General features: G+C 45.0%; 3 protein-coding genes across 3 annotated transcripts in view; 2 read left to right on the top strand and 1 right to left on the bottom strand.

Moving 5' to 3' along the window:
- The window catches only part of LOC136448397 (putative ammonium transporter 1), a 24,394-nt gene extending 20,864 nt beyond the window's left edge, over nt 1-3,530 (bottom strand). Inside the window, exons 1-2 of the mRNA XM_066447846.1 lie at nt 2,640-3,530; nt 1,633-1,771 (exon numbers count right to left, since the gene is read on the bottom strand). Coding sequence (XP_066303943.1) covers nt 1,633-1,729 — 97 coding nt within the window. The 5' untranslated portion in view covers nt 1,730-1,771; nt 2,640-3,530. The remainder of the gene's footprint in view (nt 1-1,632; nt 1,772-2,639) is intronic.
- An 80-nt stretch (nt 3,531-3,610) lies between these two features.
- LOC136448398 (trypsin-3-like) lies at nt 3,611-9,249 on the top strand. The gene is made up of 8 exons (XM_066447847.1): nt 3,611-3,724; nt 4,462-4,584; nt 5,127-5,251; nt 5,624-5,739; nt 6,782-6,904; nt 7,929-8,062; nt 8,280-8,425; nt 9,026-9,249. The coding sequence occupies exons 1-8, from the start codon at nt 3,679-3,681 to the stop codon at nt 9,185-9,187; spliced, it is 975 nt and encodes a 324-aa protein (XP_066303944.1). The 5' UTR covers nt 3,611-3,678; the 3' UTR covers nt 9,188-9,249.
- A 3,011-nt stretch (nt 9,250-12,260) lies between these two features.
- On the top strand, nt 12,261-17,793 carry LOC136448280 (trypsin-3-like). The gene is made up of 8 exons (XM_066447633.1): nt 12,261-12,396; nt 12,927-13,052; nt 13,756-13,881; nt 14,467-14,686; nt 15,071-15,193; nt 15,411-15,544; nt 15,951-16,096; nt 17,505-17,793. The coding sequence occupies exons 1-8, from the start codon at nt 12,354-12,356 to the stop codon at nt 17,664-17,666; spliced, it is 1,080 nt and encodes a 359-aa protein (XP_066303730.1). The 5' UTR covers nt 12,261-12,353; the 3' UTR covers nt 17,667-17,793.
- Nucleotides 17,794-18,321: the final 528 nt, after the last annotated feature.

Here is an 18,321-nt window from a genome sequence, read left to right as displayed (position 1 = left end):
GGTTCACCGGCATTTAGACTATCACTGAGATTTACTCTCTCTCGGTCAGGGGTGCACTCGTTTAGCGCGACCTCTTTTAAAATCGTATGATATCGTTTATCTTCAAGCAGATTTAGACAGGTAAAATCGTGACGTTTCCCAATGCCTTGGTTCCCGGAGCACTGGGCCTTTCTACCCAAGTGGCCCTTGAATACTGTCTTGGCCCATGGCTACGTGTCTTGGCCCATGGATACTGTCGCGGCCCATGGATACCTTCTTGGCCCATAGCTACTGTCTTGGCCGCCCAGTAATTCTCTCTTGGCCTATGGATACTGTCTTGGCCCATGGCTACTGTATTGGCCCATGGATACTGTCGTGGCCCATGGCTACGTGTCTTGGCCCATGGATACTGTCTTGGCCCATGGATACTGTCTCGGCCCATGAATACTGTCGTGGCCCATGGATACTGTCTTGGCCCAATGGCTACTGTCTTGGCCAATGGATACTGTCGTGGCCCAGGGAAACTGTCTTGGCCCATGGATACTGTCGTGGCCCATGGATACTGTCGTGGCCCAGGGATACTGTCTTGGCCCATGGATACTGTCTCGGCCCATGAATACTGTCGTGGCCCATGGATACTGTCTTGGCCCAATGGCTACTGTCTTGGCCAATGGATACTGTCGTGGCCCAGGGAAACTGTCTTGGCCCATGGATACTGTCGTGGCCCATGGATACTGTCGTGGCCCAGGGATACTGTCTTGGCCCATAGATACTGTCTTGGCCCATGGATACTGTCTTGGCCGACATAACGATTTTGCCACCTGGAGATCTGCTTGAAGATTATGACAGCCTGTCCTTACAACAAAATACAACATTCGGGCACGGCTGTAACACATGCTGTATTGTCGTATAGATATGAAATACCCGGTGGCGACGAATCGACCTCTGACACCATGTCTCATTTGTCTCATTTGGAGAATCGTTGACATTAAGTCGCAGCCCCCATACTCTTTGTTTAGTCATTTGTTCCACCTTCGTAACCACGTCAATGCGATTTCATAACGAAGGCAACTCTTTTTTTGCCAGCTTTTCTTTCTTCGCGCGCTCGTATCAGTTCGGGGCTCCCAGAGGATGATTGATGATCGAATCAACGTGGCACCACGAGTAACAATATGATTGTGATATCCAACCTTTTTTGCATCGCACTCACTTTAACAATGTTATCAACCTCTTATTTGCTCCGTTAGGTTAGATAATTTGCCATGGATTAAACATCTGATCGTTTACAAAATCTACTCCGTTGCCTGGGTAACTTTTGTACCGTGTATAATAGTGGGATAATTTTCTTATCAATACCTCTATGGCAGGCTTAGACTCTGCACTAACGTTCCCCAATACTAAACATATTTCTAAGCGAACACAAAGTCTGAAAGCTGCGTAGAATTTTACTACCGGCCGTTGTATTCGAATATGGAGGAAACTGTTTGAATGTACACAAAGTGCGCAGTCCTTGCGGATAAAGAATTGACTTGTGTAAGAGGTCGTTTTTCCGGTTCAACGTACCAAATAATTACAACTATCAGGGTAGCAGACACAAAAGAAGAAGATAAGCCACTCCTTCCACCAAAGCTCAAAGTAAAAGAATGTACTCACAGAACACCATGCAGCCCATAATTAACAGGAAGAGTTGGTCGGCGTTCTTCTGTAAGATGGCGAAGTCAGTCGCCAATAGCGTCAGGTTTGCCGCCATGGCGAGAGCGCGTCCGGACAAGGTCTAGTCGGTTCTTCGGTCCTGTGAAATCGGTAAACGCAAATATAATACGGAGCACAGTCTCTACCATTGGAAACGATTCAGAGATCACATATAATTACATAATGGATATAAATTGTATATAGTTTGAGTCCCCGGGCGCCACGTTGTTTTCTCTGTTTGCATGTTTCATGTTTTGTAAATAGAAAGAAAAAGATTCGGAGATTAATCCGGACGTTTCGAGTGACTTCTATCGCTCACCGAATCTTATCCAGGTGTATAGGTTGAATTCTCTTCAACTATTGTTTACCTGGATGTCTAATCTTCATCAACGCACAAAGATAATAGAATTTTTGTTCGGTGACCGGTGAATGCAGGTGTGCTAGGACACGTTTCTGTAGATAAGGGACCAGTTTTACTGGTGTTTTTGTGTTGTACTTATCCAAGCAGATAAACACTAGTGTCCTTAAAGGGTCGACAAAAAACGACCTTCCCCTGAAAAGATAAACAACCCGGTTCAGACCTACGGAGTTAGCGATGTGATAACGTGAGAACTGTGAGAATATGAAGAGTTAGAATTTAAAAGGGTTTACAACTTAGTAACGAATCACGGTTAACGGTGTATCTGAGGTCTTCTTTCCTGTAGAAAAGTAGTTGAAAAAGCTTTCAGCCTTGTACAAAAGTAAGGGGCATATTTCAGAATTTCGGGCAAAAAGGTCTGTTTTCAAGCACTTTAAAATCACTGTCCACAAAACTGTCGTGCTAAAATTTAAGTCACGCCCCTGGTAAGCTTGTTTCCTGGTCGGGCCGGGAACATTGAGGTCCGTACCCTCGTAGTCATGTACACGTCTTATGGGTGAAACTCTGAACATCTTAGACACGTTAAGTACAAATGCATGGGTGTATTTACCTGCTTAAGGAGTAGAAGTGCCCTGGTGTTGAAGAAGCCAGAGAGAGACTTGTTCTTCTGCCCGGCTCCTCCCGACGATCTACTGTGACTGCAATGTGACTGTGACGTCAAACAGGCGGCTGGCATACTGCCAACCTGTTCGCGTGGAGTCTCGCTGATTGGTCAACAGCAACCACAGATAATGTAGAGCCTCGCTGATTGGTCAACCGCAACCACAGATAATGTAGAGCCTCGCTGATTGGTCAAACGCAACCACAAAATGTGGAGCCTCGCTCGATAGTTACTAAGGCTATAAGTTGACAAACAAGTATCCAGAAACAAATTGCAAAGGCAATCTTTAAGCTCAACCCAAGGTTTGTTAAGAGCCGCCGTTGAAGTTTGTCCAATGGTTGTTCCCGATATAACATATTATACCTGGCTGTAATTGATCTGAAGGGTACTCGGGGGGTTATTAGAAAATTGGTGCTGTACAATGCAACTGCTGCCTAGTCCAGGTTCAAAGTCAAGTTGCCAATACAATTATGTTCTTGGATTCAGAAAAATATTATCAACCAAACCAGAACACTATCCTCTGGTCTTGTGTATGGCTTTAATTAACTGTATCAGATTTCATGAATTGTGTATCCGAGGCTGGTGCGTTGTGGGAAACAGAATCAGACCTGTCCCTCGCTGACTTCTGTTGCAGTTCTTCAGCATGTCGCCTGATGTCTCTCCTGGCGCTTGTTCAAACCGTATCGTCTAATGTACTGATATCAGAGATATTAGTCTTAATCAAAAGATGATGTATGACAGTTATCCCACGAAATGATGACGCAAGACACTTTATACTCAGAATGATGACGTGCGGCAGTTTACACAGGAAATGTGGGCGATTATCTCTACGTTTGATTAATGTCTACTAATGACAACTTCCACATGTCATTTCACTTCCGACCTCGCCTGTCTTATCACGGGCTCTTCATGATGATACAATCCTCTATAAATACGGACGAGGACACGCAGACACACATTGAAATACTGACTACTGTCTGAGTCCAAGATGTTCTGGATACCTGTACTTCTTTTTGTATTCTTTAACAGAGGAGGTAAGAAAAGCTCACATCATTTACTTCCACATTTAGTTTCTTAAAAAGAACTTAATGCGCTTTCATTAATCGATTTGCTTGTTTCAGTCAGCATACTTAAAGACGATTTCAGAGGGATATTCATGAAGAAAAGGTAGGATGAGAAAGTCTGATACCACATGTACATCCATAATAGGCTCTACCAGATGCCCCGGTCGAGTTGTAGAAATCGACCAATTAAAATCATGAGAGTGTAGCATTGGTAGGGGGAAACTGAACTTCAAACAAAGACAGGATTCGGACTCTGAAAAATTTGGTGCTGGAAATAAGACTTCAACTTTTCTTCAGAATGATTTCTGCCAACACAGAAGAACTTCCAAGCTAACACTCTCTGTTTGTTGCCCAAGCGCCTGGTTGGCAGACGTCGTACAGCTGATGTTGTTTGTTATATCGTTCTTTCTGTCATGTTATCAATTTGTTGTCCGGAAGCCTGGCTGTCTGAGGCCTGTATGGTTTACCAGCACGCCTGTGATGGGGTCGGTGCTTGCCCAGCTGTTGTTGATGTTTATGTTGTGTTGTTTATGTTGTGTTGTTTATGTTGTGTTGTTTATTTCCCTGTACAGATGCCTGGCTGTCTGAGGCCTGTATGGTTTACCAGCACGCCTGTGATGGGGTCGTGCTTGCCCAGCTGTTGTTGATGTTTATGTTGTGTTGTTTATGTTGTGTTGTTTATGTTGTGTTGTTTATTTCCTGTACAGATGCCTGGTTGTTTGAGGCCTGTACCCCTGACCAACACCCCTGTGACGGGATGTGCCTGCCCAGCTCCTGGCTCTGTGACAGGGAGGTCGACTGTAAGGACGGCTCGGATGAGGCCGGATGTGGTAAGATATTTACAAACCCTCAAGATTCGTTGGAGAGAGATTTTCTACATGCAGCAAAACACATTGTTTATGCTAAGTGTGAGATAAAAAAGGTACCAAAAATCACTTTAACTTGGTACAACTTAGTTTTCTTAGTTACTTACTCCTACTCTACAGACGTTTTGACAACCTGCAAGTTGTCTTCATCATGTGCAAAATGAACTTGTTGTGACGTAATTATCCCGACACATTTCGCTCCAAAGAAATTATTAAAGCTTTCACAGTCACTTTTCTCAATTGAACAGTGGTTGAAACAACAATAAAGGCCGTAACGTCAGCCGTGTGGATCCCACTGTAGAAGGCAATGGAAGTGCAGCTATTCAGACATTTCGCTGCAAATGCGCTCAAGAAATCATTATGACTCTTCCCAAACTTTCCTCTGTCGATCAGTGGTTGAAACAACAACAAAGGAAGCAAGTGCGGCGGCAGTCTTCAAATTGTGGCAACTTTTCTTCAAGCCTTCTTTCAGCTTTATTTTTCAAATATTATTTTATTCACTTCAGTGGCTGAAACAACAACGGAGAAAGCCGTGACGCCAGTCGCAGGGGCTCCCATTGCAGAGGTCAGCGGCCAGTGCGGCAGGCCGACCATCTCACCACAGCACGTGCGGATTATCGGCGGCATGGAAGTGCGTAGTCCAGTGGTTAGCGATCTTGCGTAGTCCAGTGGTTAGCGATCTTGCGTAGTCCAGTGGTTAGCGATCTTGCCTCTGGAACTAGAAGCCCCGGGTTCGATCCCGGCTGTGTCGTTCACCCGACATGCACGCTATCGGAAAGGGTCGCATTCCTTAGGACGAGACGTTAAGCCATGGTCCACTGTTCATTGTGCTTGTCGAAAAGAGCTAGGGTAATTTCCCCGGTACAATGAACCTGTAAATACTGTACATAGCGTCTGTCTTCTTTGTCACGACCAGTGGAAGATTAGCTCATCTGTTCGTTGAGTGCATTTAAGCTAAACTGGTTCGAGATCACTTTCCTTTCCACTTTCCTTTTTCACGCAGGCCGTGCCGGGCTCCTGGCCGTGGCAGGCCGGCCTGAAGGTGTTCGGCAGTCACGTGTGCGGAGGGGCGCTTCTCCAGCAAGACTGGGTCGTCACCGCCGCTCATTGTGTGGCTAAGTATGTCCAATATTCATCTGAGGTACAGCCAGTAGGTACCATCTGAGGAAAGAGGATGTTGTATTGCTTTTTAACGTGCTCGAGGCACCTTTCGAAAGACCTATGCAGCTCCGACCAGGGTGCCCTTCTCCAGATTCGAACCGGGTTCTCCCAGTTACCAACTGATTGGAACCAGGAGCTCAACTGTGAGGCTGCTACCAATGAAGCTACAGGACCATCCTAATCTCCAAGCAGATCCTTGGGGTCAAAATTGCGACGGTTTCTGGATGGGCCCAAGATCTGACTGCTTGGTCGCAAGGGTCAGATCTTGTGTCCAGTCAGAAACCTTCACAATTTTGACTTGAAGTATCTGCTTGGACAGGTCTTGGTACGGGTGATGAAAAAATAATTGATCTAAAGTTAGCATTGCTACTTCTACCTATGACGGTAGTGCGTTTTCAGCTGTTTGTCGTGGTATTTTGTAATACTAATAGGACAAAACTTGTCCACATGAAGGACAAGTTAACCTATGTCTATCCACATCTGTTCCTTTCCAACCGCGCTTAACAATCATATGAAACCCATAGAAGCTTGTGACTTTTCTACATTTACTGTACATGGCTGCTATGTACACGCACATGTTATATAAGAGTACACAAGTTTATTTTGAAACTACAGTCAATGTGCACCAATACATGGTACGTAGTTCACTGAATAACGTTAACCTTAGTCTTCACCAGACTAACTACGCTGGCTATTGGGAGAATAATTTGCCTGGGGGGTTTGGCCACCGTAGGGTTTAGCTGGCCAGGGGGAAATGTTAACCTTCCTGTGGACTGACTCACATGGCCAATGATTCCCCCTCTTGACGATTTCTACAATCCATACCCCTGTCGAAAGGCCTGGTGGAGGTAGCCTCCTTCGCAGACTTCCTAGAACGGCGGCATATGTAGGGGGGGGGGGGGGGGCACACACAAGGGATCCGAGGGAGTTGTGTAGCCGAGGGGTGACCGCGATAGGACGGCGGTGGAGGCTAAAATAACCTACCTTTCTCCGACGACAGCCTGCGTAGTCTGGACAACCTGATGGTCTCACTCGGCAGCTATCACCGCACGGAGAAAGACTCCCCCCAGCAGGACATCGGCGTCACCAAGGTCATAGTGCACGAAAACTATGACGCAAGCAAGTGAGTAAATCTGTTTGTCTGTTTGGGATATGGGAGATTCTTTGTACACAGCCAGGTATTGATCTCACCTGCTAACGTTTCGATGTCTATCAGACACCTTCTTCAGAGCTTCTGACTGGAGTACTGCTTCTCACCGCTATATGTAGCCGTTGTAGTTGGCGCTTTTGCGGTGAGAACACTGTCCCAAATATGGCTAAGTTTGTATCCCCCCTCGTCTCGACTCATCACCGCTGTTGTCTGTCTGTCTGTCTGTCTGTCTGCCTGTCTGTCTGTCTGTCTGTCTGTCTGTCTGTCTGTTTGTTAGTTTGTTTGTTTGTTTGTTGTGATAGGCTCCCTAGACTGACTACGAGTAGTTTAGATCATCATCATATCTTGTCGCTCTACTTCTGTATCCACTGACGGGCAGGCTAGTTGGCATCTCGTAGATCATCGTCAGTGCATATTGTGCCAAGTAGTTAAATGAATTGCAGAAAGACGTGGCGTCAGTGATCAAAAGGGCACGGAAGTCTATATCGCCCCCCGTCTCTGTTGAGTGATGGCTGGTGAGCGCTGACATTGGGTACCTCCTTTATCACCCCCAAAAGTGATCCTGTTTAGTGTCCAGTACTTTTTCTCACATCTATGGCCATGTTGATTCGATTCATATGTATGACATTTCCTTGGAATTCCGAAACTGAGGGGAGCGAGAGAAAAAAAAGAAAATTGCCTTCATTTTGAAATCTTAGTGGTCAAATGACTTAACACCCAGAGTATGGAAAACCGAATAATAGATTCTTCATTTTTGCTGTTTCACATCTTCCTCTTTGACCTTGGAATTGACTTTGGCATTCTACGACATAAATATCCGTTTTCCGATATCTTTTTTTGCAAGTTACAGCATATATTTGTTCATTTTGCAGCTGCTTAGTACGATTTACAGTATGATCAAAAACCTTTTTTTTAACAGAGGAAAAATGTTGCGCGCGCGGATGTCATCCATATAATCGAACCAACATGACCTTTACGCTCATGTTTTTCCGCAAAGATCGAACAACGACATCGCCCTGCTGAGGCTGAGTCGCAGCGCCACCTACACCAACTACGTCAGTCCAGTCTGTCTGCCTGCAACGGATGTGCCTGATGACACGTCCTGCGTCACTTCCGGTTGGGGCGTTACCGGTAAGCTTGCACTGTGATGGCATCAAAATTTGTTGGTTTTTTAAAGTGGAATGTACACTAAAATTTCAGAATTCTAGCAACACCAAGAGAGCGAGATATGGAGAAAGAGGGGGGAAAGAGGGAAGGTGGGGGAGAGAGGAAGAGAGAAGGAGGGAGTGAGAGATAGGAAGAGGGAGAACTTTAATGTTACTAAGTTGTTGTCAACTGTCTGCTCCAGAAAGTGGGCTAGCGACCTACCTGTTGCAGACTACTGTTCCCATCATGAACCGCGACAAGTGCAACACCCGGAAGTTCATAAACGGACAGGTCACTCCCAGTATGCTCTGCGCCGGATATGACGAGGGAGGCAGGGACGCCTGTCAGGTGAGGAAACAACTCACATTTCTCTGGAAAAAAAATGCACATGCCTCTGATCAGTAGTCTAAACTTTATAGCAGCGTAACGGTTATATGATACCTCAACAGAAGACTATAACTTACCATTTTGCTTTAGATTAGGATGTTCGAAAGTGACGGGGTCAGAGTAGACTGACGTAGAATCTTTGGCTAGACAGAACCTGTGCGTGGTATTCCAGTTCAGGCCGTTATTCGTTCAGGTCTCTGGTCTCTTTGTCCAGTGTTCTGTAAAAGTACCAGTAAAGCAGTTACGGTCTCAACTTGAAAGGCTATGGGACTTCTTTTGCGGTTTTTATCTCAATGAAAATGGAGATATTGTTTTGGGTGTGTCTGTGTGTCTGTTTGTCTGTTTGTGTTTCCGGACTACTGTAGTCAGCATAAGTCAAGAATCTCTTGATGGATTACAATGATATTTGGTATGTGGGCGGGTGTTGTGAAGCCGAAATTCAAGGTCGATTTTGGACCCCCTGGTATGTGACCTTGGTACTGCAGCAGAAATTCAATTTTTGTATCTTTTGACCTGGACGTGCTATGGTCTTGATTTTTTTTTTACGATTTGTGTTTTCAGGGTGACTCCGGCGGCCCTCTGGTCTGTAACTACAGCGGAAAGTGGACCCTGGACGGCATCGTGTCCTGGGGGTACGGCTGTGCGCAGGCGTACAAGCCCGGCATCTACACCCGCGTCACCCAGTTCACCAGCTGGATCAACAACAAGATGGCGACCAACTAGACTGAGCATAGCAGCCAGTTACCAGCCAGAGATTCCGCAAAATACAATATTGATACAAACCACGTCTGTTGTATATTCGTTTGATTACCATAACCTAGATTCTACCGATAGATTAAAGTAAAGCTTCAAGTCCCTAGTGATTAGTGGTACAGTTCGGTCACGCTTGCATTGTATTCGTTCCGAAAATACAAACAGCTTCTGCCTGTATAGCTTAAACTATTTGATGTTTTCGCAATTCTTTTCGTGGGGGGCTCAAGTTCGCATGTCTACCTTTCTTAATGGTATTCATACGTAATGCAGGATTTCATGTCATATTTGGTTCTCCTTTACTGAAATGGTTGAACGTACTTATTTCTAAGGTTCAGATACGCTACATTTTCGTATAAGAGTATCCATTGCAGTAATAGTGCCCTTATGTGGGGTCATTCAAAGTTCATTTCAAGGTCAAATGTATCTATATAGCTAACAGAAATAATTCTTACGGACGATGAACTCCGGACCCTCTAACGTCAAGGCCGCGCAAACAAGCAGTACGGTTCGAACAGACTATACAGGCCTGGCTGTACCGACTGATACGAGCTCAGAAAAGAAGAAGACATACTAGTCATGTTTTCAAGTACCAGAGTTATCAATCCAGAATTTAGGCGTTTAGACATTCATTTTTCACCGGAAGTGTCGTAGCGTGGAATTCGTTGCCAAGTACTGTAGGACAATTCTCATTAGAAAGCTTGAAACAATACTTGCAAATAGATGTGAGCTGTAACGTTAGGTGTGACAGGTGGTACAGTGGCAGTGTAGTACAACCAGATACTGTCGCGCCGTACGGCTGCGAAGCTGGCGTGTTAAGGCCACAGTAACGTTTATACTGGTTATATACTAGTAGATACCACTGTGATAGATACAGAACACGTTACAGATACAGACATATACACAGATGAGATAGCATCTGGGCAGGCTACCTTCTTAGTGTCTACCTTCTTAATGTTTGCTAGTATGTACTCGGGGCGGGGGGGGGGGGGTGACAGGAAAAAAACATAACAAAAATACCAACGTTATACAAACAAGTCCTTTCCCGTAAAAGATGGGATGGATCTAGAAATGTATGCTATATATGCTGGAAGTGTCAGTACTTTTGCTTGGCTAAGGCTTCGTCTATGGCCATGTGTGCTAACAAGAGGTATGGAGTCATGAAACAAGCTTGGTCTCCACTGGAAAACAATTATTGACAATTCATGGTAACGGTACACTCATTGACTTGTTTTCATGCCGCCACCAAAATACAATACGTCAATACAAAGTGAGCAAAGCAAATAATGATGAAAGTAAATAATGCAAATATAAAGAAAGACCCATGGAATTGACAAAAGCTTTCCTGACTATAGGGTGATGTCAAGACATGTTATTGTGAAAGCTTTTGGACATAAAGTAAGATTTGATAATTGTTTGCTGTGGACAGAAAAGAATATTCCCCTAGAGTACATGCAAAGTATTATCTAACAGATTACTGAGGTCCGTGACACTTAACGTTAGACGCTGCATATCATAGAGCTGAAAGTTAACCCGCTAGGATTCCCTCAAATTGTCCAGTTTCTACCTTCTACTCGTATCGCCTGGAGCAGTGTGGTGGTGACTGGTACTAACAGTTTATCTACAGGTGACTGGTACTAACAGTTTATTTACAGGTGACTAGTACTAACAGTTTATTTACAGGTGACTGGTACTAACAGTTTATTTACAGGTGACTGGTACTAACAGTTTATTTACAGGTGACTGGTACTAACAGTTTATTTACAAAGCCGACTAAAAAGTTCCGTTTGAATCTGTCATCTGACGTACTGAGATGGAAACGTTGCCATGGCAACTATCGAATAGTCAAACAGCTGCAGCCAGACTTCATTCGGCCTACTTCCGCCGACTGTTGTATTTGTAATCTACACAGCGCTAAACATGGATGCTGAAATAGCAAGAACTACTTGGAGATGCAAACATTTCTAACGGTGTATTTTTACAAGATTTTTACATTATGAAACAAAAGATAAAGAAAGGTGCCGTCCCTGGTTGTCAACATGAATGAAAATCATACCGCGCAAAGTTAGGAGAACTACAAATACGTTATAGCAGCCATTGTGTTTGGGGAAGTCCGTGTACGTGTACGTTGACTTGGGCACACGGACAATCACACAGCAGGAAAACAGCTAGAGCTTACCGACGAGTCTGCGAGACCTAAAAGGACATTTCGGCGGCAATACCACCGGTGTCCTCCCAATCACTTCGCGATTTTTAGGGTTCGGCCGATGTTTGCAGGTGTGGCAGATTCGCAGGCGAAATATTCGCTCGAGTCTCTTGCAATCTTGGACTTCAGCGACTTTCTGGCGATCAACAAATTTGACCAAAGGTCGTTGACACCGTGACGATTCTTTCGTTATATATAATATGACGTCACGACAAGATCACATGAGATGAGTTGTAACGTCAGGAGTTCCACACGTGACGTCTGGACAGGATGCAGACGTAAAAATGTGCGTCAGAAATAGACCCAAATGACGCAATAAATGTCTATTTGACGGTTACACGCCTTTGGTGACGTAGATCTAAGTCAAATTTAGGTTACAGGTGACGCTAAACGTTTTAATGGAAAATATATAGATATTGACTGGTCGCCAAGTGTTTTACAATCGCATGTGACAAAAATCTGGGGATCTTTTATAAACATGTCATAGTGGTTGGATAACTTATTTCATCACTTCAAGTTTTTACACAAAAATAACCCGAAATCCCTGTCTCAACGCCATCATCTTGCTCTTCGCTGTCGTCAGTCCATTTTCAGATGTTTACCAGCCAATTACGGCAACACATTCCGACCCCTAATGACCCATATCCTCCGACAGATATCAGAATAAATAACAGACGATTAGACCGTCCAGAAAAGCCCGATCCATTAACGCACACCTGTCCGCTTCCCTCGGCGTGACGCGTGAGCCAAAGTTGCGCCAGGTATTTTTACACCAACACCGGACAACGAAGCGTCCTTATCAGCGTGTTCAAACAGGATGGAGACTTTTCACCTTGCGTCGCGAATTTTGCGGCGCGGCTACAAATAGGAGGCGAGGCCCATTTCTTCCTCCACTTTGCTAAAGACTTCGTCACAAGGCAACAGAACTTCAACATGCTTTGGTGTCTTCTTCTTCTTGCTCTGGCGGCCCGCGGAGGTAGGCATCTTAGATTCAGTTTCCTTTGATAATGATAGACGCTAATTTTTTATTTTATTAAACAACATAAACAACAGATACAGACAGGATGGCAACGAACTCAAGTTAAAGACGCTAATTAAAGTACATGTGTACCTTTTGAGCCAATAGAATATTGAACTTTTGACCGGTATCTTGGATCTTGTTTTTCTTGACTTACATTACCCAGGTCCATCTCCATGTGAGTGGATCGAACCCTGCAGTGTTGTCTTCTGCAACTTGTACTGTCTGTACAAAAATAGTGTGTTACGCCAAAGGAGGCTTACCTTTTATGCGAAACAAGCAACTTTTGGCAGTGGCTGTTCTCATAATTCACATCGCTCCTGTATAGTTATATTGCCTTTACAATAAATTAAATTAGCTCTAAATGTTTAGATACCAGCAATAGTGCAACTGCCACGTCTGTACACGTTGCCATACATTGTGCCTAGCTGTTATAATTGTCGTGCAATTACTAGAACATTCATTTCTTCGTGTCTCTTCCTGCACAGACGCGTGGCTGTTCAGCTGCGGTTCCTCGGACTTCCACTGCAACAACGGGAACTGCATCCCCGCCAGCTGGGAGTGCGACGGCGAGGCCGACTGCACGGACGGATCGGACGAGGCCAGCTGCGGCGGTAAGGCCGTTACTGTAGCAACGAAGGCATCGGGTGACCAGATCGAGTATTGGTTTGGGCCGGTTCGAATCACCCAGTATCGAACATGGTTCGGGTTCGAATCATCAAGAATCGAACATGGTTCGGGTTCGAATCACCCACAATCGAACTTGGTTCGGGTAACCATACCATCGGGAGCTCCCGGTATCTTGATAAATCACCCCTAAGCTGGCCCGTGAATGATGGTTACCAGGCTTTTAAGTCTGCTCCCTATGCCGCTGTGCGTTAAGAATATCTTTATCCAGTTTATAGTATAGTATAGTGCAAGGAATTCCATAGGACTCTAGTCTCGAGACAACATTGATATTGGAAACGTATTGAAAGCTTTCGTGAAATCGAGTGTTGGTAAGTCCATCTGCTTTTTACTGTTTAGTGGGCCAGCTTAGCTATGAACTGTTAGTAAATGTAACATTATAAGCTACGGTTTTATGGATCATCTAGCTCTAGATCCATGCTGGTAGTCTATCGTTATTTCAAATTTACCCGGATTTACCCGCCGATGTTTCAGTGACCGTCTTCCACGTTCATCAGGGCATGCAATACTGGCTGCTTCTAATCCGCTAGGTGTCGCTGCTGCAGTGCTAAAAATGCGGTCCCAAACGTGACTCGTATTGTATCCCCCTCTTCCCGGTTCATGATTAGTAGCGTTTCGTTATTCCCACAGGAGGCGGAACCTGCCAGCAGGGCGTGCATTTCTTCTGCGCTAACGGACAGTACTGCATCGACTCCAACTGGGTCTGCGATGGAGACAACGACTGCGGCGACATGTCTGATGAACAGAACTGCGGAGGTGAGTTAGCCGTGCAGAAATTATTCAATCCTCATGGAGGTCGATAGACTGATCTATTTATTTTTTTAAATCTATTTATAAGGCTCATCCATTACAGAAAATGAAGGGGGAGACAAAACAGGTGATTACTCACCTGATCTGAGTAGGAAGGCATCAAATTGATAGGAAGGCATCGGCTTACCAGATCGAATACTGGTTCGGGTTCGAATAAACCAGGATCGAACATTGTTCGGGTTCGAATCATCCAAAATCGAACATGCTTCGGGTTCGAATCATCCACAATTTTAAATGTTCCGGGTTCGAAAACCCCAGGAGCGCCCCATACATCATGCCATCAATGATAGCCATCATATGAAAGATTGTGTTGCGGCCCAGGTCCATATTCTAATGTTCAACACAAAGGAAACATGGACACACTCAAATGTTCGACTGTATTGTACCACTTTTCGTCCAGGAATGAATGAATCCACTGCTTCCACGGTGCAGTTTCTGTATGCTCTACCACAGAGCAATTTCTGAGGGGGTGAAGTCTGCTATCTCTGGTTGCCTTGTTTGTAAAAGCAAAATCCATGTTCTCCTATGTAGGCGGCGGCACCACCGACCCAACCGCGCCCGTCGTTCCATTTACCGGAGACTGCGGCTCCCCGGCCATCACCCCGCAGAACGTTCGTGTGGTCGGTGGTGTGCAGGCCGTGCAGGGATCCTGGCCCTGGCAGGCCAGCCTGAAGCTGTACGGTTCCCACGTGTGCGGCGGACAGATCATCGCCCCCAACTGGATTGTCACCGCTGCTCACTGCGTGGACGGGTAAGTAAGACCGTGAAAATGCGTCGTGAACGACGAAGCTCTTTTTTATACGCCGATGAAGGTTAGACATCCGGTTAATAACAATCATCGTCATTTTGGGCAACATGACCCCCCCCCCCCGAATTCAAGGATGCGACGGTATCGTGATAAATGGGTAAAAATTATCGAAAAAAGTAAGCTCACCACCCAAACCCGAGTAAAAGATGAATGAAACGAAACATCACGGCGTGGATATAGCGTTTAAATTCAAATTGAAGGGCCGTGCTAATACACGTAAAAGGCGACGACCGTTTCAAAAAGCGACGACCGTTTTCGAGACGGAAATAAGTGTCACGGCTAGCTGCTGATTTACCCCCCCCCTCCCGTTGTTCGTGTTTCCCGCAGACAGAGCAACCCCAGCTCCTGGCGCGTGTCCCTCGGCTCCCACCGCCGCACATCCACAGACTCCACCCAGCAGGACTTCAACGTCGTCAGGGTCATCATGCACGAGAACTACGACTCCAACCAGTACGTTCACTTTCCTTTCCATTCATGTATCTATTCATTCATTCATTCATTCATTCATTTATTCAATCGTTCACGCCTTAGCCATGATGGGCTTCATGAATGATTGCGTTTCTTCACTGTGAGTATATATCATCATCATCATGATGTATATATATATATATATATATATATATATAGTTGCACGGTTGACGTTCTTCCCACTTTTCACCCACCCCAGGATCAACAATGACGTTGCCCTGATGAAGCTGAGCGGGAACGCGGAGTTCAACAACTACGTCAGTCCCATCTGCCTGCCGTCCACCGACGTGGCCGCCGACACGCCCTGCGTCACCACCGGCTGGGGCGATACTGGTACGGGAAATAGTCTGAGACTGCACTGAAGTTCGCGGTCGTTTTATGTCCGCGGTTTTCGCGATGACCTCTTTACACACACACATACAGTACACATGCAGTCGTCTTTCAGAAAGAAATCTTTATTGACACAACAAAAGTACAGCGACTTTCCTAAGGTCTACTAAATCTATACATATAAACGGTCAAGTGGATACAAGCGAATTAACCTATACATAAATGTGTATGAATAGATATGAGTAAATCAAAGAGTCAAACGTAAAATAAAGGGACGTAAAATGGGGGTCCCGTGATCGAAGACGTATCTCGAGAACCTTAAAAGGCACTACAACAGCCTCATTAGTCAGATGTGTACATGTATCTTCTGGCTGTACTTCAGATGAAAATGAACATGACTATTTTGTAGGCTCCGGTGCGTCCACCTATCTGATGCAGGCCACCGTGCCCATCATGGAGTGGAACAAGTGTAACGGTCGCCAGTACATGAACGGAGCCATCACCGACAAGATGATCTGCGCCGGGTACGATCAGGGTGGCAAGGACGCCTGCCAGGTAACTCTCTTTTCTTTCTTCTGTTTCCCAGACAGCGTTCTGTTAACACACGGGGCCGCGAAGTGACTTGAAACGCCCGGCTGTGTCGGCGGTGTGACGACCTCAGTATTGCCTCGCTTTGAATCATGACCAACTTGCACAACAGAGTGCACAAAACTTTTAACAGATACCGAAAAACAATAATCCAGATTTGTGCCAGCTGTGGCTTCGAAGTTACTCAAATCGACTCCGGGGGAAAGGGTACTTGAGTACCCTACATTTCTGTTTACACAGTCCTGAGTCCATTTCTCTGATAGAATGTCTATAGCGTCCTCCGTCTCCGCTGGGCGATGACTGTAAGGCCCTGATGTAAATGACTTCCTTCACTCCTCTTGCAAACCAATTTGCTCTGAGTTCAACTTCCGCCGGTTACTTGATTTGCACACGGAAATTTTTACAACATGTTGTTGGTATCCTCAACATGACCTAGTTATAGTCTGTGTACCGCAAACACTGCAGCGAAACTTTTAGAACACCGGCATTATAACGGGCTCCTCAAGACGAAACCTACGTACATATGTTTTTTGAGTGCACAAGGTTAAAAGACTACTGGGTAAACATTAAGAACTCACTCCTTGATATTGATATTAGTATCAGTATACATGTAGCTGACGCTGCGTCGGTGATATTTGGGGAAAACTTACATGTTACCCTGGCAAAATATGCCATTTATATATCCTGGCTTAGACATAAGGATGACCTGCAGGCATTGCTTGCTAGGCATTGCTTGCTAGGCATTTCAAAAACAAAATATATTTCACTTATACACTACGTTGACTAATTTTTGATGCACAGGAACGCATGTGTAACGCACAATGGAGAATTATCCAACAGCTTTACTTAAGTGCTATCATGCTATTCATATGCTAATTCTCAAGAATGTTATCGACATGAAGTAATGCTAGAACATGTATTAAATTTAGTTATCTGGATGGATTCATACATGTATGTATTATGAATGGAAAATAAAGTTCACTCTTGAAAAAAAAAAAATAACGGGCTCCTCCCCACAGTCTTATCAAGAAAAGGAGGTCAAAACTTTTGCTCTTACCAAGAAGCTTTCGATCAGTCCTCTGATCCTTGTCAATTTGAAATGACCCGACAAGATCATGTAACCTGAACGGGAGTGTGACGTCAGCAGCAGGTCAAAGGTGTCCGGCTGTCAGTATCGGCCCCCGTCTCGGTTGTTGATGTTGATTGTATGTGGGCCTCCTGATGAGTGAACCTGGTACTGCAGCAGAAATTCCGTTTTTTGTCCTGGACAAGCTGTGGTCTTGATTTTTTGGCGGCAGATAGCTTTTGGTGTAGAAGTGGGCAACTTGGAAGCTTGCTTAAGTTGTTAAACGGGCAATGTTCTTGTTTGTTTCAGGGTGACTCCGGCGGCCCTCTGGTCTGTAACTACAGCGGAAAGTGGACCCTGGACGGCATCGTGTCCTGGGGATACGGCTGTGCGCAGGCGTACAAGCCCGGCATCTACACCCGCGTCACTCAGTTCACCAGCTGGATCAACAACAAGATGGCGACCAACTAGACTGAGCATAGCAGCCAGTTCTGCATCGTAACGTGACGAATCTAGCCCTGGCACATCCAAATATGTGAATAAAAGACAAAGTTCTCGTCTCTTTTGCAGTCGAAGACTCGAAAGAAACTATCATAAACCTCTCGCCTCCCTCCTTACTCTAAGTAAGATGACACACCTTATAGTTTTGTTTTAATGTTAATGTTTTATTTTCATGTAATGCACACAGGTCGATTTCTGTATCTTTGCTCTTTTGAATGACAAGTTTAAGTAAAAAGATATATCTACGAATAAACCCTCTCGTGTACTTTATCCGGGACAACATTCCATGTCCAAAATAGTTCTACTGCTAACATTTTATCTGTGGCAGCGAAAGCATAGTAGCAAAGATGGGGCTTCCTATTCGTTCCTATGATGTGAATTCCCCCAAAGTGCCTGTAAATGTGAATAACATCAACGTTTCGTTATCGAAACTATTTTCAGCTTTACGTCCATAATCCAACATTGAGTAAGGAAAGGGTTTGCCTCAGAATAGCCATCAGCGATACACATATAGATCGCTAGAGGTCGTCCCATGCTACAAGTGTTGCCTGTTCTCACATCCACAAATGTAGTAGCGGAACCCCGCTGTAGTAGCGGAATGTACTGTAAATCACTTTAATATAGC

The sequence above is a fragment of the Branchiostoma lanceolatum genome, chromosome 14, assembly GCF_035083965.1.
Source record: "Branchiostoma lanceolatum isolate klBraLanc5 chromosome 14, klBraLanc5.hap2, whole genome shotgun sequence".
NCBI classification, from domain to species: Eukaryota; Metazoa; Chordata; class Leptocardii; order Amphioxiformes; family Branchiostomatidae; genus Branchiostoma; species Branchiostoma lanceolatum.
This window is presented reverse-complemented; position numbering and strand designations above follow the sequence as displayed.